Source organism: Misgurnus anguillicaudatus, chromosome 14, assembly GCF_027580225.2.
Source record: "Misgurnus anguillicaudatus chromosome 14, ASM2758022v2, whole genome shotgun sequence".
In the NCBI taxonomy this organism is placed as follows: Eukaryota; Metazoa; Chordata; class Actinopteri; order Cypriniformes; family Cobitidae; genus Misgurnus; species Misgurnus anguillicaudatus.
The window spans coordinates 24,097,010-24,115,420 of NC_073350.2; the positions used below are offsets into that span (position 1 = coordinate 24,097,010).

Consider the following 18,411-nt stretch of genomic DNA (forward strand, 5'->3'; position numbering starts at 1 on the left):
ACATCAGAGGTATTCAGACCAATCACAACGTACAGGTAAACTGGCCAATCTGGGACACAGCGCTTTTCAAATCCGTACGTTTCAGGAAGAGAGTAAATTCTGGAGCTACAAAAATGTACGGGTATGTTTAAACTAATGTGTTCTTTAACCATAAACCACGCGAACACATAACATTGTTTTGTAGCAATGAAATAGGTGCTCTTTAAGCATTTTAACTCACAAATGTATCATTACTCTTCTGAAGATATTTATCAACCTACTAAAAGATTTTAGATTAATGGTGGATGTAAGAGCTTTTGGGAGGTTTGCTAAAGCCCTACTGTATATAAAAACATAACATGATGACATTTTAATATAAAATTATTAGTTTGTGTACAAGTAAGGAAATCTGGATGCGAGTAAATCATGAAAGAAATTTCATATTCAGGTGAACTATTCCTTTATGTGACCCTGCTTGTAAAAACCCAGCTAAAGTCTTAAAGTTTTATGATTTACTGTTTACTACATAAAATCATGCTTAATAATGGATATAACATTCTGTGAAAATATAACCTTGATATATTTAATACTGACAGATTATGGCAATTTTACACGAAAGGATTTAAAATATATCAGTTTTCAGCAATATTCTGCAGACAAATTACCCCATTTTTCTTTCAAACCAATAATTTTGAATTTGATTGGTGTAGTGTTGCATTAAACTGTTTTTCCCATGTACAAACAATGCATAATTTGTCCATTGAGTCAGAAATGATGTTCTAAATTGTGACACATACTTAAAATTCCTCCCACATTGTATATCCCTTGTATACCCTCATTTGTATGAGACTGCAGTCTCTCCTTTGGTGCTACAAGTGAGGCTAATTATCATCATTCAGTGTTAGTCAGTATTTGCATGCCGCATGTAAAGGAATCTGAAACTTCTTTTGCTGCAGCTGCTCCCATGGTACCAGCAGAAGTGTTTGGTGTATCCATGGCAACAGAGGTGTAACCTTTCACCTGCTTCGACACTGTCATTACCGTATCCGAGTTTGTGAACTACATCACATCTGACTGTCTAGAGGTTTTCATACTGTAAGTTAAAGAACTTGTGACTTTGATGTAACTATAGATTATACAAAATGGAAAAGCTTTATGACAAATGGAGCCAACCTGGTTGGAGAATAGAGCAGAAATATGGCAACAAAGTACTCATTGGTAATTGGTCGGAGGAAAAATTGCAAGTAGGTATTTGTTAACTTATAAACTTCTATCGGGTGACACAGTATTAATATTTACATTTATGCATATATTCATTTGGCAGACACATTTATCCAAAGCAACTTACAGAGCACTACAAGGTGTATATTTGTCAGTCATTTGTCATTTGTTGGAATCAAACCAATGAACTTTTGTGCTGCACAATATAAATAAACAAATACAATGTTGTATTTTTTTCCATAAATTGATTTTTGTAATAGGTGATTCTGATTGGTCATTAGAAGCATTCAAACAAAAGTTAATTAAAAAAAAAAAAAACTATAAAACCCAAAATCTCAGTGTATTTAATAATAATTTGTGGTACAATATTATTATATTACTATATATTATATTATATTATACTACCCTGCTTGCAGTAAAAACCCAGCTAAAGTCATTTTTGTGATTTATTGTTTTTTAACATAAAAATCATCCTACATAATGTAAATAACATTCAGTGGAAATATAACACCAAATAAAAATGCATTTTTTTATTATTATTCCAAATGTAAACACTTAAAAACGATTTAATTTTATATCTTACATTAATGCTTACCATGCAGTTTTAGCGAGAATTCTCAATTTATGATGTTCTGGGAAGTTAACACAATACTTAAAAGCTTGCCAGTATGCAATGTTCAAACGTTTAAATGGATGCAGTTTCCCTGCAGGCAGTGCTTAAATCTATGCAAACGTGATTAGTGCTGCTGATCAGCTTGGTCAGCACAGACTGGAGGTAGACAAATGGGATTGATGCTGGAGTTGCTTAGTCAAGAAGAGACCTGAGAGCTGCATGGAAAAACTACACATGATCGATAAAAAAGTGTGAGGCCGAGCTCTGCTGGGCGTAAGCCTATAGTTTATTGAGTGTGTATGTATGCTGGTTTGACCTACATGGGTGAAAAAGTGAAAAAACATGCAGGAAACAAAAATCAGACACTGCTATGTTAAAAACACTCCAACTGTTCTTTAATTAAAATGGATTAGGAAACAACGATTTTTGGAGCACTGGGACATAAATTATAATTAGCTCAGTATAAAAATATTAAGTCTTGGTTAGTAAGTATATTAAATATAAAGTTGGCATTTGGCAACTACCAACATGTACTGTATGTGTTTATTGCAATTCATGCGAGAATGCAAGCCAGCAAACAGTACCAACAGACTGGACTTCACACCCAACTTGTTGCACAGACCTGATGTAGTCGTGAGAAGAATGGGTCTTCGCAGATCGGAGGTTTGGACTCGTACCTTACATCAGGGATATTCCATGCCAGCCTTGAATGGCTGGTGTCCCAAACAATTTACTTCCAACCCTGTGACAGAGTGGTCTGTCCCTATGCCCTATGTTGGTCCACACACACATACTACATGCACACGCACGCCGGTCTGGTCTTCACACATGCATATCCATTCCGTTTCCATCCTCATCCTTATTTACACGGGCTTTAATGCACACACATGGTGATGGGCGATTTCGAAGCACGCTTCATGAGGCTTCGAAACGTTTATGAATCTTTTGTTTCGAATCATTGGTTCGGAGCTTGTTTCAAACTGGCCAAAGTCACGCGATTTTAGCAAACGAGGCTTTATTACGTCATAACTTTTTCGAAACGTTTCGAAAATCCGATGATTCACCACTAGGGGGAGTTGATCACAAATGACCAGTGTAGGTGAACTCTGGTTAGTTTAATTATAAAAGTTCATAAAACATTCATCCTTCTGACTAATAACACTATAAACAAAAAGCAGACAAATTGGTAGACAGATTTAATGACAAAAATGTGCATAATTAAAAAGGGAGTTCGTTTAAATTATTTGTTTGCCATACTAAAAACAACTAAAAAAGCAACTAAAAACACAGAATACACTTTTAGTTATGTCTTAATTAAATTAACTTATTTGTCTTAAAAACATATTTTTAGAACAATGCCATTATTTTGTAAAAAGTGTATAATGTTTAGAAAGATCTTGCTGTTTTTACACTTTTTTACCAGTAGGTGTCGCCAGCGTGTTTGCTGTTTCGAACGCTGCGAAAAACTGAATCAATTTTCAAAGCAACTGGTTCAATTGATTCAAAGCTTTGTTTTAACCATCACTATACACATTAGCTTTGTCTTTCGTTTGATGTTTTGTCCTGTTGTTGTGTCTATATTTACCTGTTATTAGCGTCTTCCGCGTTGCTTCTCCGTAATCGGCCGGTCGAACCCGATCGCCACCTGCGGCCTGAATAAATAGCGCCGGGTCCGCTATGAGTGGGCGTGTCGTCGTGAAGCAGCCGGAAGCCGGCTCGTCCATTATCCTGTCTGTTGCAGGGGGAATAATTAAATTAGATATTATTATTTTGTGTTTATTATTTTTGTTTATCTTTTGTGTTTGTTATTTTGATCACCTTTTGGTTTCTATACATATTTCGTTAATATATGTTTAAATATATATAATTGTGTTGTGTAAATGTACATACTACTTACCTGTTTACTTACCGCTTGTGTTAATGATGGTCTTAACTAAAAATTGCGGGGCTTGGCCTGTAATAAGGCGTTTTTCACAGTTTTGGTTCTTGTAGCTACATGTTGGATCTGGATTCACCTCTTGTGCACTAGTGATGGGAAAAAAAGTAAGCTCTATGAAGCTTCAAATCAATTGAACAATTGCAAAATCTGTCCAAACATTTGACACTTTTTACAAAATAATAGCAAGATTGTTCTAAAAATATATTTTAAGAAAAATAAATAATTTAATATAATTTAGACATAATTAAAAGTGTATTATGTGTTTTTAGTTTTATTTATAGCAAAGAAAATCATTAAAACAAACTCTCTTTTTAATTATGCACAATTTTGTCATTAATTCTGTCTAAAAACAAAAAGTAGACAAAATGGTAGTGTTATTAGTCAGAAGGATGAATGTTTTATGAACACTTATAATAAAAACTGACCCAAGTTCACCTACACTGGTCATTTATGATCAACTCCTCCTAGTGGTGAATTGTCGGATTTTCGAAACGTTTCGAAACAATTATGACATAATGAAGACTCGTTTGCTAAAATCACGTGAATTTGGCCAGTTTAAAACAAGCTCCGAACCAATGATTCGAAACAAAAGATTTGTAAATGTTTCGAAGCCTCATGACGCGTGCTTCGAAATCGCCCGTCACTAGTGCACTGTAAAATTAACATCAATTTTACATCTTTGCGAGTATTGACATTTTTTTTTTTTGTTATTTTTTGGGGGGAAACTCAGTTTCGCCTGACTGGGGGTCTGCGAAGACCTGTTGTCTGATAAGCCCTAATCAAACCCACCTGCCTGTAATTTTCAAATAATCTTGTGGACTTCCATTAGCATCAGGACCGGAATTGAATAACCCTGCCTTACATCATCATGATACCTACATTAGACACTTCAACTTTTATATAAGCTTTTATAGTTAGCTTGTGCTCTCTAATGTGTTTAGACTTTCAGTGTCCAATAAAATAAATATTCATGTGTTTATTCGACAATTAAGGGTATTCCCACAAGGCTTCTGCTCTCTCATCACGGCGTCCCCGCCTCCAACTACCTGGTGACACTTTACGATGAGTCGTATGGGCGGCAGACCTCTGCCGGTCTGCCCACACTGCGCACTTGGCACTCTGACAAACTGGCCTGGGTCCCAAAGAGGTCAGATCACCCCATCCAAGGTATTAAGCATTCCTTTCACTCCAGATGGTTGCTTGTGGATTTTAATACAGTCCAGTCCACTTTTTTAATTAATGTTGTAGAACATCCCTATAAATCATTACAGTTCACTCAAACTTTATTCGTTTTCCTAAGTCCTAATTTTATTTGCTATTTCACCACAGACAAAAATAAAACAATGGCAAATGCGTGTGCGAGACTGAACATCTGTTATTGTCAGTGGGTGATTTAAAGCCGATGTATTATAATTTGTCTATTTTAAAATGCCTCCTCTTATCTTAATTTAATGTCAAGAGAGAACTCTACATAAGCCATTTCTAGATTGATTTCTCTAAAGAATGTAAACACTTTCAGCATCATACTTTCTTTGAGCAACATGTTTCAATGGCATAAGTTTGGGATGGGACTACTTCTCTATCTGACCAATCGTTGACAGGGCATACTTGCATTAACTTTAATTTCTACTTCTCATCTGCTCTGCTACTTATACACAGGTCCCCCTACAAACTTTGGCTTATTGGAGTCTTGGCGGGCTCAGAAGGAACACCAGCGGGCAATTGTGCCCACACTGAGCGTGTATAAGGCTTCATACCCTTTACACCCCATCAGTGCCTTCTGTCACTCTCGCTGCGTCACCGCGCCCAAGAGCTTCTCCAGCAGTCAGCTTCCTGCCAACCACAGCAATAAGAACCTGGCACTGAGTCGCAGACCCTGCAGGCAGATCTCCAGTAATCCAGCCAGCCCACTGTGAACCATGCACATTGTCTCAACACTTTTAGCTTTCCAGTACACTCTTAAAGTAAAGGTCCCAAAAAGGTTCTTTTTTGAGATGTATGATTTCATAAAGAGACTTTACCTTCGCATGCACAAAAGAGTACTTGTAGTGGAAAAGTTTGGCTAGACGGCCTCAGGAGCAACAACATAAACAAACGTTTCCAAACGAAACATCTGGTAGACTTCCACATAGAATCAATAACAAGAGTCTCTTTATAGTAGTTTATTTGATTCATATATCTTAATTCATATATCATATCTAACTTGTATCAACTACTACACTGAGCTAACGTTACTGTGTTAAATTAATGTATACAATGTTAGCTCATTCTTGCCTGCCTGCCAAACTTCTCCACACAGCGGTGATCCATGCTTGGTGTCTCCCCCTGTCTTTAGCAAACTGAAAAATTTTTGAAACACAAATTGTATTTACATTTATATTAAACTACAATTAGTGCAAAACCTGATGATCCATTATTCCAGCATGATAATAAGATATAAAGATTATTCCAAAGAACATTTTGGGCAGTTTCTGGACAGGGCCTATCCTAGTCCCAGACTAAAATGCACTTTGAACTGGCTTAGTTTAAGAACATATCTGAACACATATCATTGCCATGGTTTTGTCTCAAGATGCACACCAGTAGGCTATTGTTTTTTTTTGTAAGGTATGTTTATCTTTATTTTCAGGAGTAAAGTTAGACTTTAAGGGATGGTTTCCTGGACAAGCTGTTTTCAGTTAAGACAACTTTAACGAAAATTTTAGTCTGGGACTAGCTTAAAGGTGCAGTGTGTAATTTTTAGAAGGATCTCTTGACAGAAATGCAAAATAATATACAAAACTATATTATCAGGGGTGTAAAAAGACCTTTCATAATAAACCGTTATGTGTTTATTACCTTAGAATGAGACGTTTTTATCTACATACACAGAGGGCCCCCTTACATATAAGTCGCCATTTTGTGCCGCCATGTTTTTACAGAAGCTCTTAACGGACAAACTTTTTTACTAAGTTGTCTCTGGCAATGAAATGTTTGTCCGGTGGCGGCTACCGTAGCTTCTCTATGTGTTTCAAAAGCAAGAGGTGAGCAGTGGACTGAGCCTTTGGTTGCAATTCGCAACCTCGCCACTAGATGCCAGTAAAATTTACACACTGCACCTTTAAGACCTGGCCAAGACTCTATTAACCAACCTGATCTCACAAATTTCCGTGTTATAGTCACGGAATATTTTGCTCATTTATCCGTGTCATTGTCACGGATCTCCGCATTTTTCCGTGTCTGTCCCACGGACTTTCTTTTCCGTGTCAGCTTCATGTATTGGTTACTCATTTGTTTTTCATATTTTCTTACCATTTTTGCGTGGGTTTGGGATTAGAACGACTTTCTGCAACATAAAATGACATCTTAACCCAAACCCTACTCTAATCCTAACTTCAGGTGACAATTGTTTAAAAGTCCGAAAAAAAATAGTATAAACCAATAGTTAAAGCAACACTAAAGAGTTTTTGCTCTTTGCTCCCCCTACAGGTTAGAAGCGTAATTGTCCATTACCACTGTCGTAAATACTGCAGCATAGCTGGCTCTGATTGGATTGTAGGTCTGCCGTAAAGCAAGTTTTTGTAGTTTTCACTCGAACTACAGGACCGCGACCCGACGTTGGACACTTCTTTAGTGCGATTTTGGCCGATAGAGGGCTGCAAAGTGATTGTGAAAGTGCCGTTCACCCTGTTTCGAGTGGATGAACGACTGAAACTTTTTTGGAAGCGTTATTTTAAGGTAAAAAAACTCTTTGGTGTTGCTTTAAAGTGACATCCTAACCCAAACCCCAAATCTAACCCCAAACCCAGTCGAAAATGGTTTAAAAGTAAGAACAGGTACAGACATGGAAAAATGCGGAGATCCGTGACAATGACATTTTTCCATGTCTGAACCTGTTCCTACTTTTAAACCATTTTCGACTGGGTTTGGGGTTAGATTTGGGGTCTTGTGACTTTAAATGAGCAAATTGAGATCAGGTTACAATTAACTGTGTGTAACTGTACCCAGCGTACCTACTGTATCAACATTTCTTAGATTTAAACGTTTTTCAATCATCAAATGGTTGTTCTGATTGTTTCTTTTAGTCATTCATTGCAATGCACCTTTAAATATAACTGGATGTGTGTGAGATCAGCTTATGCTGTTGAGCTATGTTCGCTGATTTATCAAAAGCATAACCTGCAAAATCTATTTTTACACAGTTATGGAGGAGGCTGTGATATCCGTTATCGCAGCAGAATTGTAGAATTGGGATTGTAGGTATAATCAACAGTTCGGTTAGACCACAATGCTACTGCACATGAGGGACAGCCAAGCCATTGACATACTCTAAAGGGACTTTTTCTATCTCCCATCCCATTAAGTGTTTAATTATGTTGAATTCAAGTGTTTAATTACTAGGAATCGGATGCTTATACTTGACGTTCAGCCATCTGTGTTCACACTTCTCCTGCTGTGTAGGTTTTGCTTCCGAATCCCAGAACTCTGCTAGGCTTTGCAACAGTTCTGACTGTGTCAATGTGTCTTTCTGCATTTATGTCAATGACTTTTTGTGTGTGGCACCCTGCTTGTTGAGATTCTGTCCTTGATATTTGGTCCACTTGATGGTGCTAGAGTTACACATAGAGCGTTGTCAAGGCGCGCTGCATCACAATCACCACAGACTCTTCATGTGTGCCATCTCTGATCAAACATGCATATGCAATAGTCTGTGATTGTATTGCGTATTTTCATTTACAATAATTGATTATGTGATTGCTTTTCCTTTTACACCATAATTGCATTTAAAATTAATAAAGATCCTGCATGGTCACACAAACGCCTCTTGCTGCAACTGCACATTTTGTAATAACTTTTTACTTATTTAAGTCTAACACAAGAACCAAGACTCGGTTATAATTGATAAAGTGATTTTTATTCCCATTTCTTCAGAAGATAGAGACAGAGATGAAGAGACGAAATATTAAGTTCTATCCTTACCCATTAAGTCATTAGTTTACTCTATAAAGTCTAGATATACCTCTGCGTTCCCTAAAGTGCTTCTGCGATGTAAAAAAGTCTATGGAAAGATCCATTAGAAGAAGCACAGTGTTGATTTAGAGAAATCAGAGATGCTTTATGAATAAAACCATTGATCAAAAAGATCCCATTTTCTGATACGATTACATGATTTATGAAAATGGCAGAAAAATATATAGACACAATAAAAAGATTTACATTACACTTTCTGACCCCATCTGTCTATGGTAAGTACTATGCTAAGTAATATAACTTCAAATATGCAAAGAAAATGTTATGAATAATAGCTAGCTTACATAAATTGTTGCAATGGCAACCATTCATGTTGTCTATGATGCTTGCTATGCATTTGCGTCATGCTTTATTGTACATACAGTATTGAATGGAAAACATTTTCCAAAGAGTGTTTTAAAGCAGTATGTTCAGTGAAACGTTTTAAGCACTTGTGCAAAACGTTTCCAAGATGTAAAGGTTGACATCAGATTGGATGGAGGGCCCAAACAAACAAATGGCTTTCACTGAGACAGTAGATTTATTTATCGGTAAGTGCTGCGTAATTGTGATCTAGCTGTACGACAAATGGATGTAATAGCCTTGATATTTCATCTCATTTGCCGCTAATTAAGACACCGTACATTTCACAAACATGCACTTAATATGGTCCTGAACATAAAAAAATAAAAAAACTGTAATTACCAAGCTGCTTCATACTTGACCTTGCTTAAACACGGGTCTGTGGAGTGGTGTTGTCGGGCAGCACAAGGACAATAGGAAACAAATAGCCTTTAACTGGTGAGAGCACTTTCAAATCCTGTGCCACAAAGCTTGGAGATATCTCGTCTGCGAGAAACCGCAAGGTGAATTGTCTGCTCACGCAGTAGATAATATTGTCCATGGTCACACACTGAAAGGCAGTGCAGTTGGAGAGGCGTATCGTAGAGCATTCGTACCATATACGAGCCGCAGCGTGGTAGCGATACACATTGATGCCAAGAGCGCTGACGTCAAAGCGGTACAGGAAGTTTCTCACCGCCACCATTTCCGCAGTCCTGTCTTTACTGCCTGCAATCGTGGTCTCTCGCCATGTGTCGGTCTTAGGATTGTATCTCAAGAGAGTGTATCTCAAAATGCCTCCAGTAACAAACAGTTCGCCATCGCAAGCTGTGGCCCGGTGAGCTACGGCGAAAGTGTCATTTGGGAGTGGTGCAACAAAAGTCCACCTGTTGGTCCTGGGGTCATAACGTTCAACCGTTGAGAGGCATTCTCCACCAATGGCATAAAGATAACCCTGCAGAGCGACGAGTTTGCAGTGAGGCCTTGCCTCGTTCATGGGGCTTATTTCACTCCAAATTGAAGTAATTGGATTGTAACTGTACACCTTCTTTGAGGGACGGTCTGGGCCTTGGAAACCCACAGCGACAAACAGATAGTTATCCATGGTACACATTGCACAACCTTTAGATAACACTTCCTGGGGAATTTGGCAATAAGGGTGCCATGTGTCCTTATAGTCATCGTAGTAATACATTCCACAAGATGTCTTAAGTGATTCAGACTCTGAAACTGTAGACTGTGTTGGACGTATCCAATCTACAGAGTCCATATCTGCAACCACTAACCACTTTCTTCCTTTCATGCGCTGCGTTTGGATCTCGTCACGTTCCCCTGCTTTCAGCCTCCCGAAGAGAGCTGGTTCTCTGAGGACCTGGAGGTAATTGTCAGACATGACACGGAGAGCAGCTTGCTGAAGGGCAGCATGACCATGTTTTTTAGCAAGTGCTAAAGCTTCCAAGCAGTTGCCTAAATCAAGCTTTCCCGCTAAACTCTCAAGTTCTGCGTTCCCCATGTTTTCGGGAAGATGTAGGAATTTTGCCCCAGCAACAGTCTCTACCTGTGGTTCCTCGGGTTCATCCGTGTTTGTTTCATCAGAGTCTTGTGACTTTAAAGTGGTGTTGTTTAGTTGGGCAGGAGAACGACTACGATGCGTTTGTGTGGGGAAGGGCATCGGTAGCTCAGAGTCAGCAGCAGAAAGATAGCTGTCTTGACGGATGACTGCTTGCCTGCTGGATCTACCACGGTCTGGTTTGAAGACAGGCAGAGGCTCGTTAGAAAATCGTGGAGTGAGACCAAGATCTCTCATGATAAAACTGGAAGGTTGTGGACTTGGTGTTCGAGAACGTTCTTTGAATTTTGGAAAGTCCAGTGAATTCGATTTAAACAAAGGGCTCTTTTCCAATTGATCAAATGCTGGACTGATACACCTGGACTGACTGGGGCTCAAATCGGCAACACAATGAGAGGAGGACTCTATGTAGTAATCGTAGATTTTGCTATAGACTCCCGATTTGTTACCCGGCCCGTCAAGGATAAGGTCAGCGTTTTCTACTTTGATTTCTGCCTTTGACTGAAAAGTGGAGTACATACCCTCATGACCAAGGTCTTGTCTCAGTTCCCTGCCAACACCAGCACCACCATCAAGCTTCTTTAACAGGCACGGGGATCGTCGACCGCTTGGACTTTCTGGACCTTTCTTAGTTTCGTCAGGGGGTTGTAAGGTCAATCTCAGATTCCCCCTATTCCTTACTTGAACCACTTCTGTACCTACATCCTCCGTTATGTTAGCTTTGTCCTTTCCAAAACTGTCCAAGTCTGTAGTTCCAGGCATGCTTTTTTCAACTGCACCATTGGCATTTTTAAGTCTTTCGTATGAAGGCTCTTCTGAGGATATATTATCCTTTGCACAGCTGCCCAGGTCCGTAGCACGGACACATTCAACCACACCATTGCCATATCCAAGGTTTTCCTCTAAAGGCTTTACTAAAGACTCCTCTGTTGCGGCTTTACTTTGTGGTTCTTGCCCATTACTGAATTTGCTGTTTCTTTCCTGGATTTTCTTTGTGCCCTTTTGTCCTTGACGTTTGTTTCGTGCCCTGATGTGGTAGAATCCAAAAACAAATGAGACGAATAGTATGGCAGCACCAGACAAAGTCAGCTTGCCCAGGAGCTGCATGTCAATTTGGACTCCAAACAATTCTACTACTGACATGTCTGAACTGAAATCCGTGGTAGTCGACTGGACATTGGGTTTAATTTGGATTGCTTTCCCAGCCAATAAAGCTTGCAGTCAGTCGCTGAGAGCAGCAGCGAACTGTCAGGTGTCTCTCTCTTCACACAGGGTGACTCAGAACCTGATATCCGAGGATTTGCATCCTGTGTTCTCTAAGGGTGGGGACAAGTATCATTCCACCTGGTGCAGGTGACTGCTTTAAAATCTTTAAAGCACTAGTATGATGTTTTCAGAGTTTAGCACCGCTCTAGGAACAGTTTATTAGCAATTTGAAGATGATATAACAATGAAAAAACTTGTATTTTCGTGACTTTTTTATTAACATTCTCACTAATAAGATAACACTGTTCCAGGTAAGAGAAAGCAACACCACAAAAAAACAAAACATGCAAATGACACTAGATGGAGTGATGACTGCATGTGTTTGTATGTGTCTAGGTCAGCTTATGTTAGTGTAGGTAGTATGTTAATAAGACTATGAGAACAGAAATACTCATGCTATTGTAAACATAATCATAAGAACAAATAATTTACTTAAAGGTGGAGTAAGTTGATACACTACACAAATTACAGTCATGAGTCTGCTTGAACAGGATGCTGATGTTTGCACAATACATGCTACAGATCAAAGTTCTTTCCCATGAACACAGGACAACAGTGTCTATGATTAGCCGGGCTTTAATAGATGATAGAGTGTTTTGCATTTACCAGGAGCAGTATTTGCATAGCCTTAAAAAAGGTCACATTGTATTATGCAAGCTATAACTTGAAATACCATAATGCAACAACAGTATTGGTTGACTTAATCAGAATAACATAAACATCCCAGACCTTTCTAAGCCGAATGCTGTCTTTTGTAGACAAACATTGTTTTGCAATATGATACCTGCAAGAAAACCACGCTTACTCGTAAATAATTGACTGTCACGTCACAAAGGTCTGCTGCTCCTCTGGCCCTCCCCTCTCATGTGTCGAATGAAGAGTATTGGATGCAAAGACACAATGGATTTCATTATAGAAAACCAATTTAAATAAATAAATAATAGACTTAAACTTGCAGCCCATGCATATATTATGGTGACGTTGTCAAACTAATCCGATTCTGGTGGGTTTTAGATATGGGCCCAATTCTGTTTACATATAGTTAGGTATTTTGTCTATAGGATAAACTAGACTCTTAATCTCACTATTTTCATTACTTGCTTGTCACTGCACTAATGATGCCCATATACATACGACACAAGATATAATGAACAATGTCAGTAGCCCAGAATAATGGACTCCTTGTAATTTACTTTTCCAGGGGATCCAAACAAAGTAAATCATCATAATTCGCTCCTGGTAAGATATCAGGCTATTTTAAGACACTTTAATGAGTATCTCTACACCGGTAACTAATCAACGGGAAAGACTTGAAAGTCTTTAAAAACACTCAAGGAGAATTATTATTTACTTGCGTCTATGGGACATGAGATGATTTTTTTCGCACCACTTTTGATGGTATAAGTGTTCAAGAAGAATAATTAAGCTATTAAAAGACATTTTCTATTACTTTACATTACTGTAACTGACAATGACATTTATTTAAAGTCACAAGAAATGAATAGTAAATTCATTATACTAAATTAATTTAAAAAAGTTAGTGTGATTACAAATGATTTTCATTTGTACGTTTTCTTTGACCCATTAAAGTCAAATGACAGTGGACCTGTCGTCTTGATTTTATTAAGCCTATAAAACCACCTCTCCCACCTGGGATTTAGTCTTTATCCTTTAATACATGGTGGGCCTAGAAAATTCCAATTCATCCTAATGTACAAAAAAGTTGGAAAGAGAAAAGTGGGATTACTTTGCATAAGCACAGTGTGTGAGAAGAGGTGGCAGAGGACACACCTATAAACAACACCAACAAAGGTTAGCCGCATATTCAGAGCTGATATATTTCCCATAATGACTTCCATCCCATGAGGTAATGCTGTAGGGTCCATAATAGGTGAAATATGGAGATTTTTAAAAGACCTTAACACAATCCTAAACCTAAATGTAACATACGCCCTAATCCTGCAATCTGACTGGTTAATGGAATATTCCATTTTCTTAAAAGAAAAATCCAGATAATTTACTCACCACCATGTCATCCAAAATGTTGATGTCTTTCTTTGTTCAGTCGAGAAGAAATTATGTTTTTTGAGGAAAACATTGCAGGATTTTTCTCATTTTAATGGACTTTAATAGACACCGACAGTTGGCACTTGGCTCAACACGTGACAGTTTTTTCAACGGAGTTTCAAAGGACTATAAAAATCCCAAACGAGGCATAAGTGTCTTATCTAGCAAAACGATTGTCATTTTCGACAATAAAAATAACAAATAGTCACTTTTAAAGCACAACTTCTCATCTAGATCTGGTCGTGATGCGCCAGCGTGACCCCACACAATACGTCATCACGTCAAGAGGTCACAGAAGACGAACGCGAAACTCCGCCCCAGTGTTTACAAGTGTGTTGAAAGAGGACCGTTCCTACGTTGTTGTATATAACTGATACTAATTAATGTCTTTGTGTCAGTTTATTGGTAACAATGGTCCGCAAATGTGCGTTTTATATATGTAACACGTGACCTCCCTACGTCACTACGCATTTACTTTAGGTCGCGCTGGACCGGACCTAGACGAAAAGTTGTGGTCTAAAAGAGCACATTCTGTTATGTGTTGAGTCAAGTGTCAATTGTTGGTGTCTATTAAAGTCCATTAAAACGAGAAAAATCCTGCAATGTTTTCCCCAAAAAACACAATTTCCTCTCGACTGAACAAAGAAAGACATCAACATTTTGGATGACATGGTGGTGAGTAAATTATCTGGATTTTTCTTTTAAGAAAATGGAATATTCCTTTAATGAAAATGTTGATCCAGAACCAACAATGGTGTTGATCCTACATCCTACTTGGTGAAATCACATTCACCATTGGGGTCAGTAGGGACTTCTTGTTGCCTTGCTAATGTTAAACTCTAAAGAAAGAAGAGTAAACAGATAAAAATAATACAAAAGATCAAATAAAGAAGTCAGTAGGCAACAACTTTAATCACAAATAATGCACAAGTGTGAAAGTAATGAACAAATAATCTTATCAAATGAATGTTGGTACTTTCCAAAAGTGGTAACATGTTTTTATCACTCCATTGTCAAATCATATTTATAGATTTGGACTGTAAATATTTATACATATTGAACAGGATCTGTATAGTTTCTAGTTTTAGCCCATTCCTTTAGTAAAAGACTTGTCAGACCAATTAAAATAAGTTAGTTAGGGAGTTATTAGTCTCACTGCATTTTTAGCCAGTAAAGACTACTCAACAGATGCACTGTTTTGCCATTATCTTTTTTTTTTTTAGAAAACATCTCATTACATTCAATTTAATCATAACTGGGGGAAAACACACCTTGTAGTTGCAGAGCAAAATCTTAAACTCTGAAATGCTGAAAAAAGATGTGAGTCATTGTACTATAGGGTTCTTTCCAGATATAAGGTTCTGTCATCCTCAATGCACCTGTTAAAACTTCAAATAAACAATGATTCTGGATGACATCAGTCTATGAAACCTAAAACAGGAAAAGTTTATAAAAACCAGACCCGTATGTAAAAAAAATCTCACAAAAAAATGGGTCAAAATAGTATAAATTTATAATAATGATTATTATTATTTCATAAAACCCTCACATCGTACTCTCTTGGGAATGCAGAAAAATTGCAGCCTGAAACCAAACATTAAGAGGAAGTCAAGAAAGACTTTTGCACCCCATTGACTTCCATTCTAACATATTCATACACTGTCAGAAAAAATAGTCAAAAATGGTCACCTGGGCAGTAGCCTTTTGAAAAGTACATCTTGAGTGCATATTAGTACCTCAAAGGTACACTTCAAAAACAAACGGTGCTCAATAGCACCAAAAGCGGTTCCCGGCCAGCAATCACAGAGGAACCATTTCCAGTGCCACATAGCAAATATGAAGCACCCCATATTTGGGTAATATAGCACCACATATGGTTCTACATAGCACAATATGGTTCTACACCGGTGCTACACAGGTACTTCATCGTTGCTATATGGCACCTAAAATAGTTCCTCCATAACTACAAGCCAATAACCACTTCCAGTGCCACCCAGCACCGTTTATCTTTAGAGCGTACATATTGGTACTAAATCTGTACCTAAATTGTAGCCTACATATTAGGACTTTTCATTTTTTTCTTACAGTGTACATGTACAGCTCATGTTATATCTAAATTCATTTGACAGTCACAGGCCCAATAAAAAATCAACATGTAATGGAATGGCTATATCACAACCTGTTCGAAGTAGTTATTTTTTATTTTAAAGGACAAGTTCGGCATTTTACACTCAAAGCCCTGTTTTCAGATTGTCCACGATGAAATAAAACGTTTTTGACTGAAATTTGGACACACGATGCCGGCCCAAGAACTTCCGGTTTCCGCTGCATCACCCCACCACCTCCACAATGTGTGCACAGGTGCACAGGAACAATCCCTCCCAAAATGCATCAAACCTTCATCCACAAAGACGCGAAACTCACCGAGTGGTCAGGGGTGTTCACTGATATGTTCACACAAAAGATGCTTTCCAACTGTTTTAGCATTCGTTGTAAACTTGTGGACCTATTTTTCCAAACGCCTCACACCCGTACATTCTTCCGCTGAGAGCTTAAATAATAAACACTCCAGCCCAGGTGGTGGCGATACTCCACCTTTGCCAATTAAAAGAATACAAACAAAGTCCCCGGAGCGGAGTAATACCGTACCTCACAGCACATCGTATACAAGTCAATGGAGTTTGACAAAACTAAGATAAAACCTGTTGGAAAGCATCTTTTGCAGCGATTTTTGTGTGAGCATATCAGTGAACACCCCTGACCACTCGGTGAGTTTCACGTCTTTGTAAGTTTAATGCATTTTAGGAAGGATTGTTCCAGTGCACCTATGCAGCCATTGCAGAGGTGGGAGGTGATACAACAAACACCCCAAAACTCTCGGGCCAGCATCATATGTCCCAACCTCAGTCAAAACCGATGCATCATAAACAATCTGAAAACAGGGCCCCAAGTGTAAAACACCGAACTTGTCCCTCAATAGTTAAAAACAGAAGCAATGCCATCTAGTATGACTGAATCTTTAGCACGATGCTGCTGAGGAGAAATATGAACTCAAAACAAAGCATCCAAAGGCCAATCACACAAAGACGTTTAAGTTGATCATCTCCATTTTTAATACAGGTGATATGAAACAAATGCAACAACCCTGTTTACACTTGAGCTTCCTTTGGGGGATGGAAGGGGGGGGGTCGTAATGGCATCTAACATGATCCTAGCAGTAACTGTTAGATTAGAGATAAGGACTGTACACGATGCGGGTCACTGAATATGCGACAAGAACTTAAGTACAGGAAGGCAACAAACAGATGAGACGGGAAATCATCTTCAAACGTCACATGCACCACCAATGGAGAAAGGTTGCCCTCTTTCGTCTGTGATCGAAAACAGTCACACGGATGTCGTAGATACTGAACGCATGAAATCAGAACTTAGAAAGGCCACTGATTCCACTGTTGTCTAAAAGCTGGGTTGGATTTTGGGCGATGGCCACCGGGGATGACCAGACACATGGAATAAAGCCATTTGCTGCTACCCCCTTGCATCTTCCCCCAAATCCTGACCCCGAATCTCTATTAATTTTCATTTTTTCTTTTCCGTAATATACTTTTTATTATTTACAGGGATGTACACAAAATACACTTAAAAAGAGGATCTTCCATTTCTTTGCGATAAAACGTTTAGTATTGTCTCTTTTTGTTACATTCCAGCCGAGAACCATTCGAGAAAATTAAAGGGGAAAAACATGTGATCAAAAAACACAAATGGCGTCCATAAAAAGGGGATTTCGTGTCCTGTTTGTGCCAAGTGTGCGGTATTGGATGGACGCGGCTTGAGTACGGCTGGTCGGATTTGAAGTGACAGTCAACGTTTTCAGAAGCCAACTATTCCTCAGTGTCTTTTTTCCACGCCCCAGTGCATGACAAATTTGTTCAGCTTGAACGCCAAGGTCTTCTCCTTTTTCTCTTTTTCAATGACAGTCCTTTATTGATTGACAGGCAAGTAAATGCAAAAAAGCAAAAATGGCAGATTGGAGATGCTTGTTCTTGTGTATTCATTTTTTGTATTATCAATATTATCATCATTTCCATCTGGATCTTTTTTGGACGTTTTCACAAAAAAAGATGCTGCGCCCCCTATTGGAGGCTCAGGTCTCCAACAGATGAAAGCAAGGTAGGTTTATTCATGGGCTGGAGAAGGCTTGTGTTTGTGTGTGTGCGTGTGTGTTTGTAATATATGCACCTGCCTTGAGAGGAGGTGCGTTTGTGTGGGGTTGAACTGAGGATATTCACGTCAGCTTAACAGTCACTGTGAGAATAAGTGGCAGGCATATCAGTCCATACGTGTGCAAACCGGCAGCCCCGTCTGAAAGAGAACGTAAGGTAATTACTATTTGCCAGGAATATTCTCATCACACCTTGGCCTTAA

The 18,411-nt window shown here is 38.5% G+C and overlaps 3 protein-coding genes across 5 annotated transcripts in view; 1 reads left to right on the forward strand and 2 right to left on the reverse strand.

Annotated features, from left to right (window-relative positions):
- The first annotated feature begins 1,118 nt into the window (after positions 1 to 1,118).
- On the forward strand, positions 1,119 to 7,524 carry cfap107 (cilia and flagella associated protein 107). The gene is made up of 4 exons (XM_073876127.1): positions 1,119 to 1,216; positions 2,359 to 2,476; positions 4,745 to 4,919; positions 5,412 to 7,524. The coding sequence occupies exons 1-4, from the start codon at positions 1,122 to 1,124 to the stop codon at positions 5,666 to 5,668; spliced, it is 645 nt and encodes a 214-aa protein (XP_073732228.1). The 5' UTR covers positions 1,119 to 1,121; the 3' UTR covers positions 5,669 to 7,524.
- A 1,032-nt stretch (positions 7,525 to 8,556) lies between these two features.
- klhdc7a (kelch domain containing 7A) lies at positions 8,557 to 11,862 on the reverse strand. Its single transcript, XM_055184883.2, has one exon. The coding sequence runs from the start codon at positions 11,794 to 11,796 to the stop codon at positions 9,472 to 9,474; it is 2,325 nt and encodes a 774-aa protein (XP_055040858.2). The 5' UTR covers positions 11,797 to 11,862; the 3' UTR covers positions 8,557 to 9,471.
- Positions 11,863 to 17,081: 5,219 nt separating this feature from the next.
- igsf21a (immunoglobin superfamily, member 21a) overlaps positions 17,082 to 18,411 on the reverse strand; it is a 346,434-nt gene continuing 345,104 nt past the window's right edge. For all 3 annotated transcript variants that reach the window (XM_073876128.1, XM_055184959.2, XM_055184958.2), the window contains exon 10: positions 17,082 to 18,348. In XM_073876128.1, the coding sequence (XP_073732229.1) occupies positions 18,272 to 18,348 (77 nt within the window). In that variant the 3' untranslated portion in view covers positions 17,082 to 18,271. The remainder of the gene's footprint in view (positions 18,349 to 18,411) is intronic.

Excerpts from the sequence above, each read along its gene's own strand:
- cfap107 (XM_073876127.1), top strand. The coding sequence starts at position 1,122 with ATGGAAAAGCTTTATGACAAATGGAGCCAACCTGGTTGGAGAATAGAG. Across the intron at positions 1,217-2,358 it reads GGTAATTGGTCGGAGGAAAA|ATTGCAATTCATGCGAGAAT; the intron begins ATTGCAAGTAGG and ends CTGTATGTGTTT. Across the intron at positions 2,477-4,744 it reads TGGGTCTTCGCAGATCGGAG|GGTATTCCCACAAGGCTTCT; the intron begins GTTTGGACTCGT and ends TCGACAATTAAG.
- klhdc7a (XM_055184883.2), bottom strand. The coding sequence starts at position 11,796 with ATGTCAGTAGTAGAATTGTTTGGAGTCCAAATTGACATGCAGCTCCTG.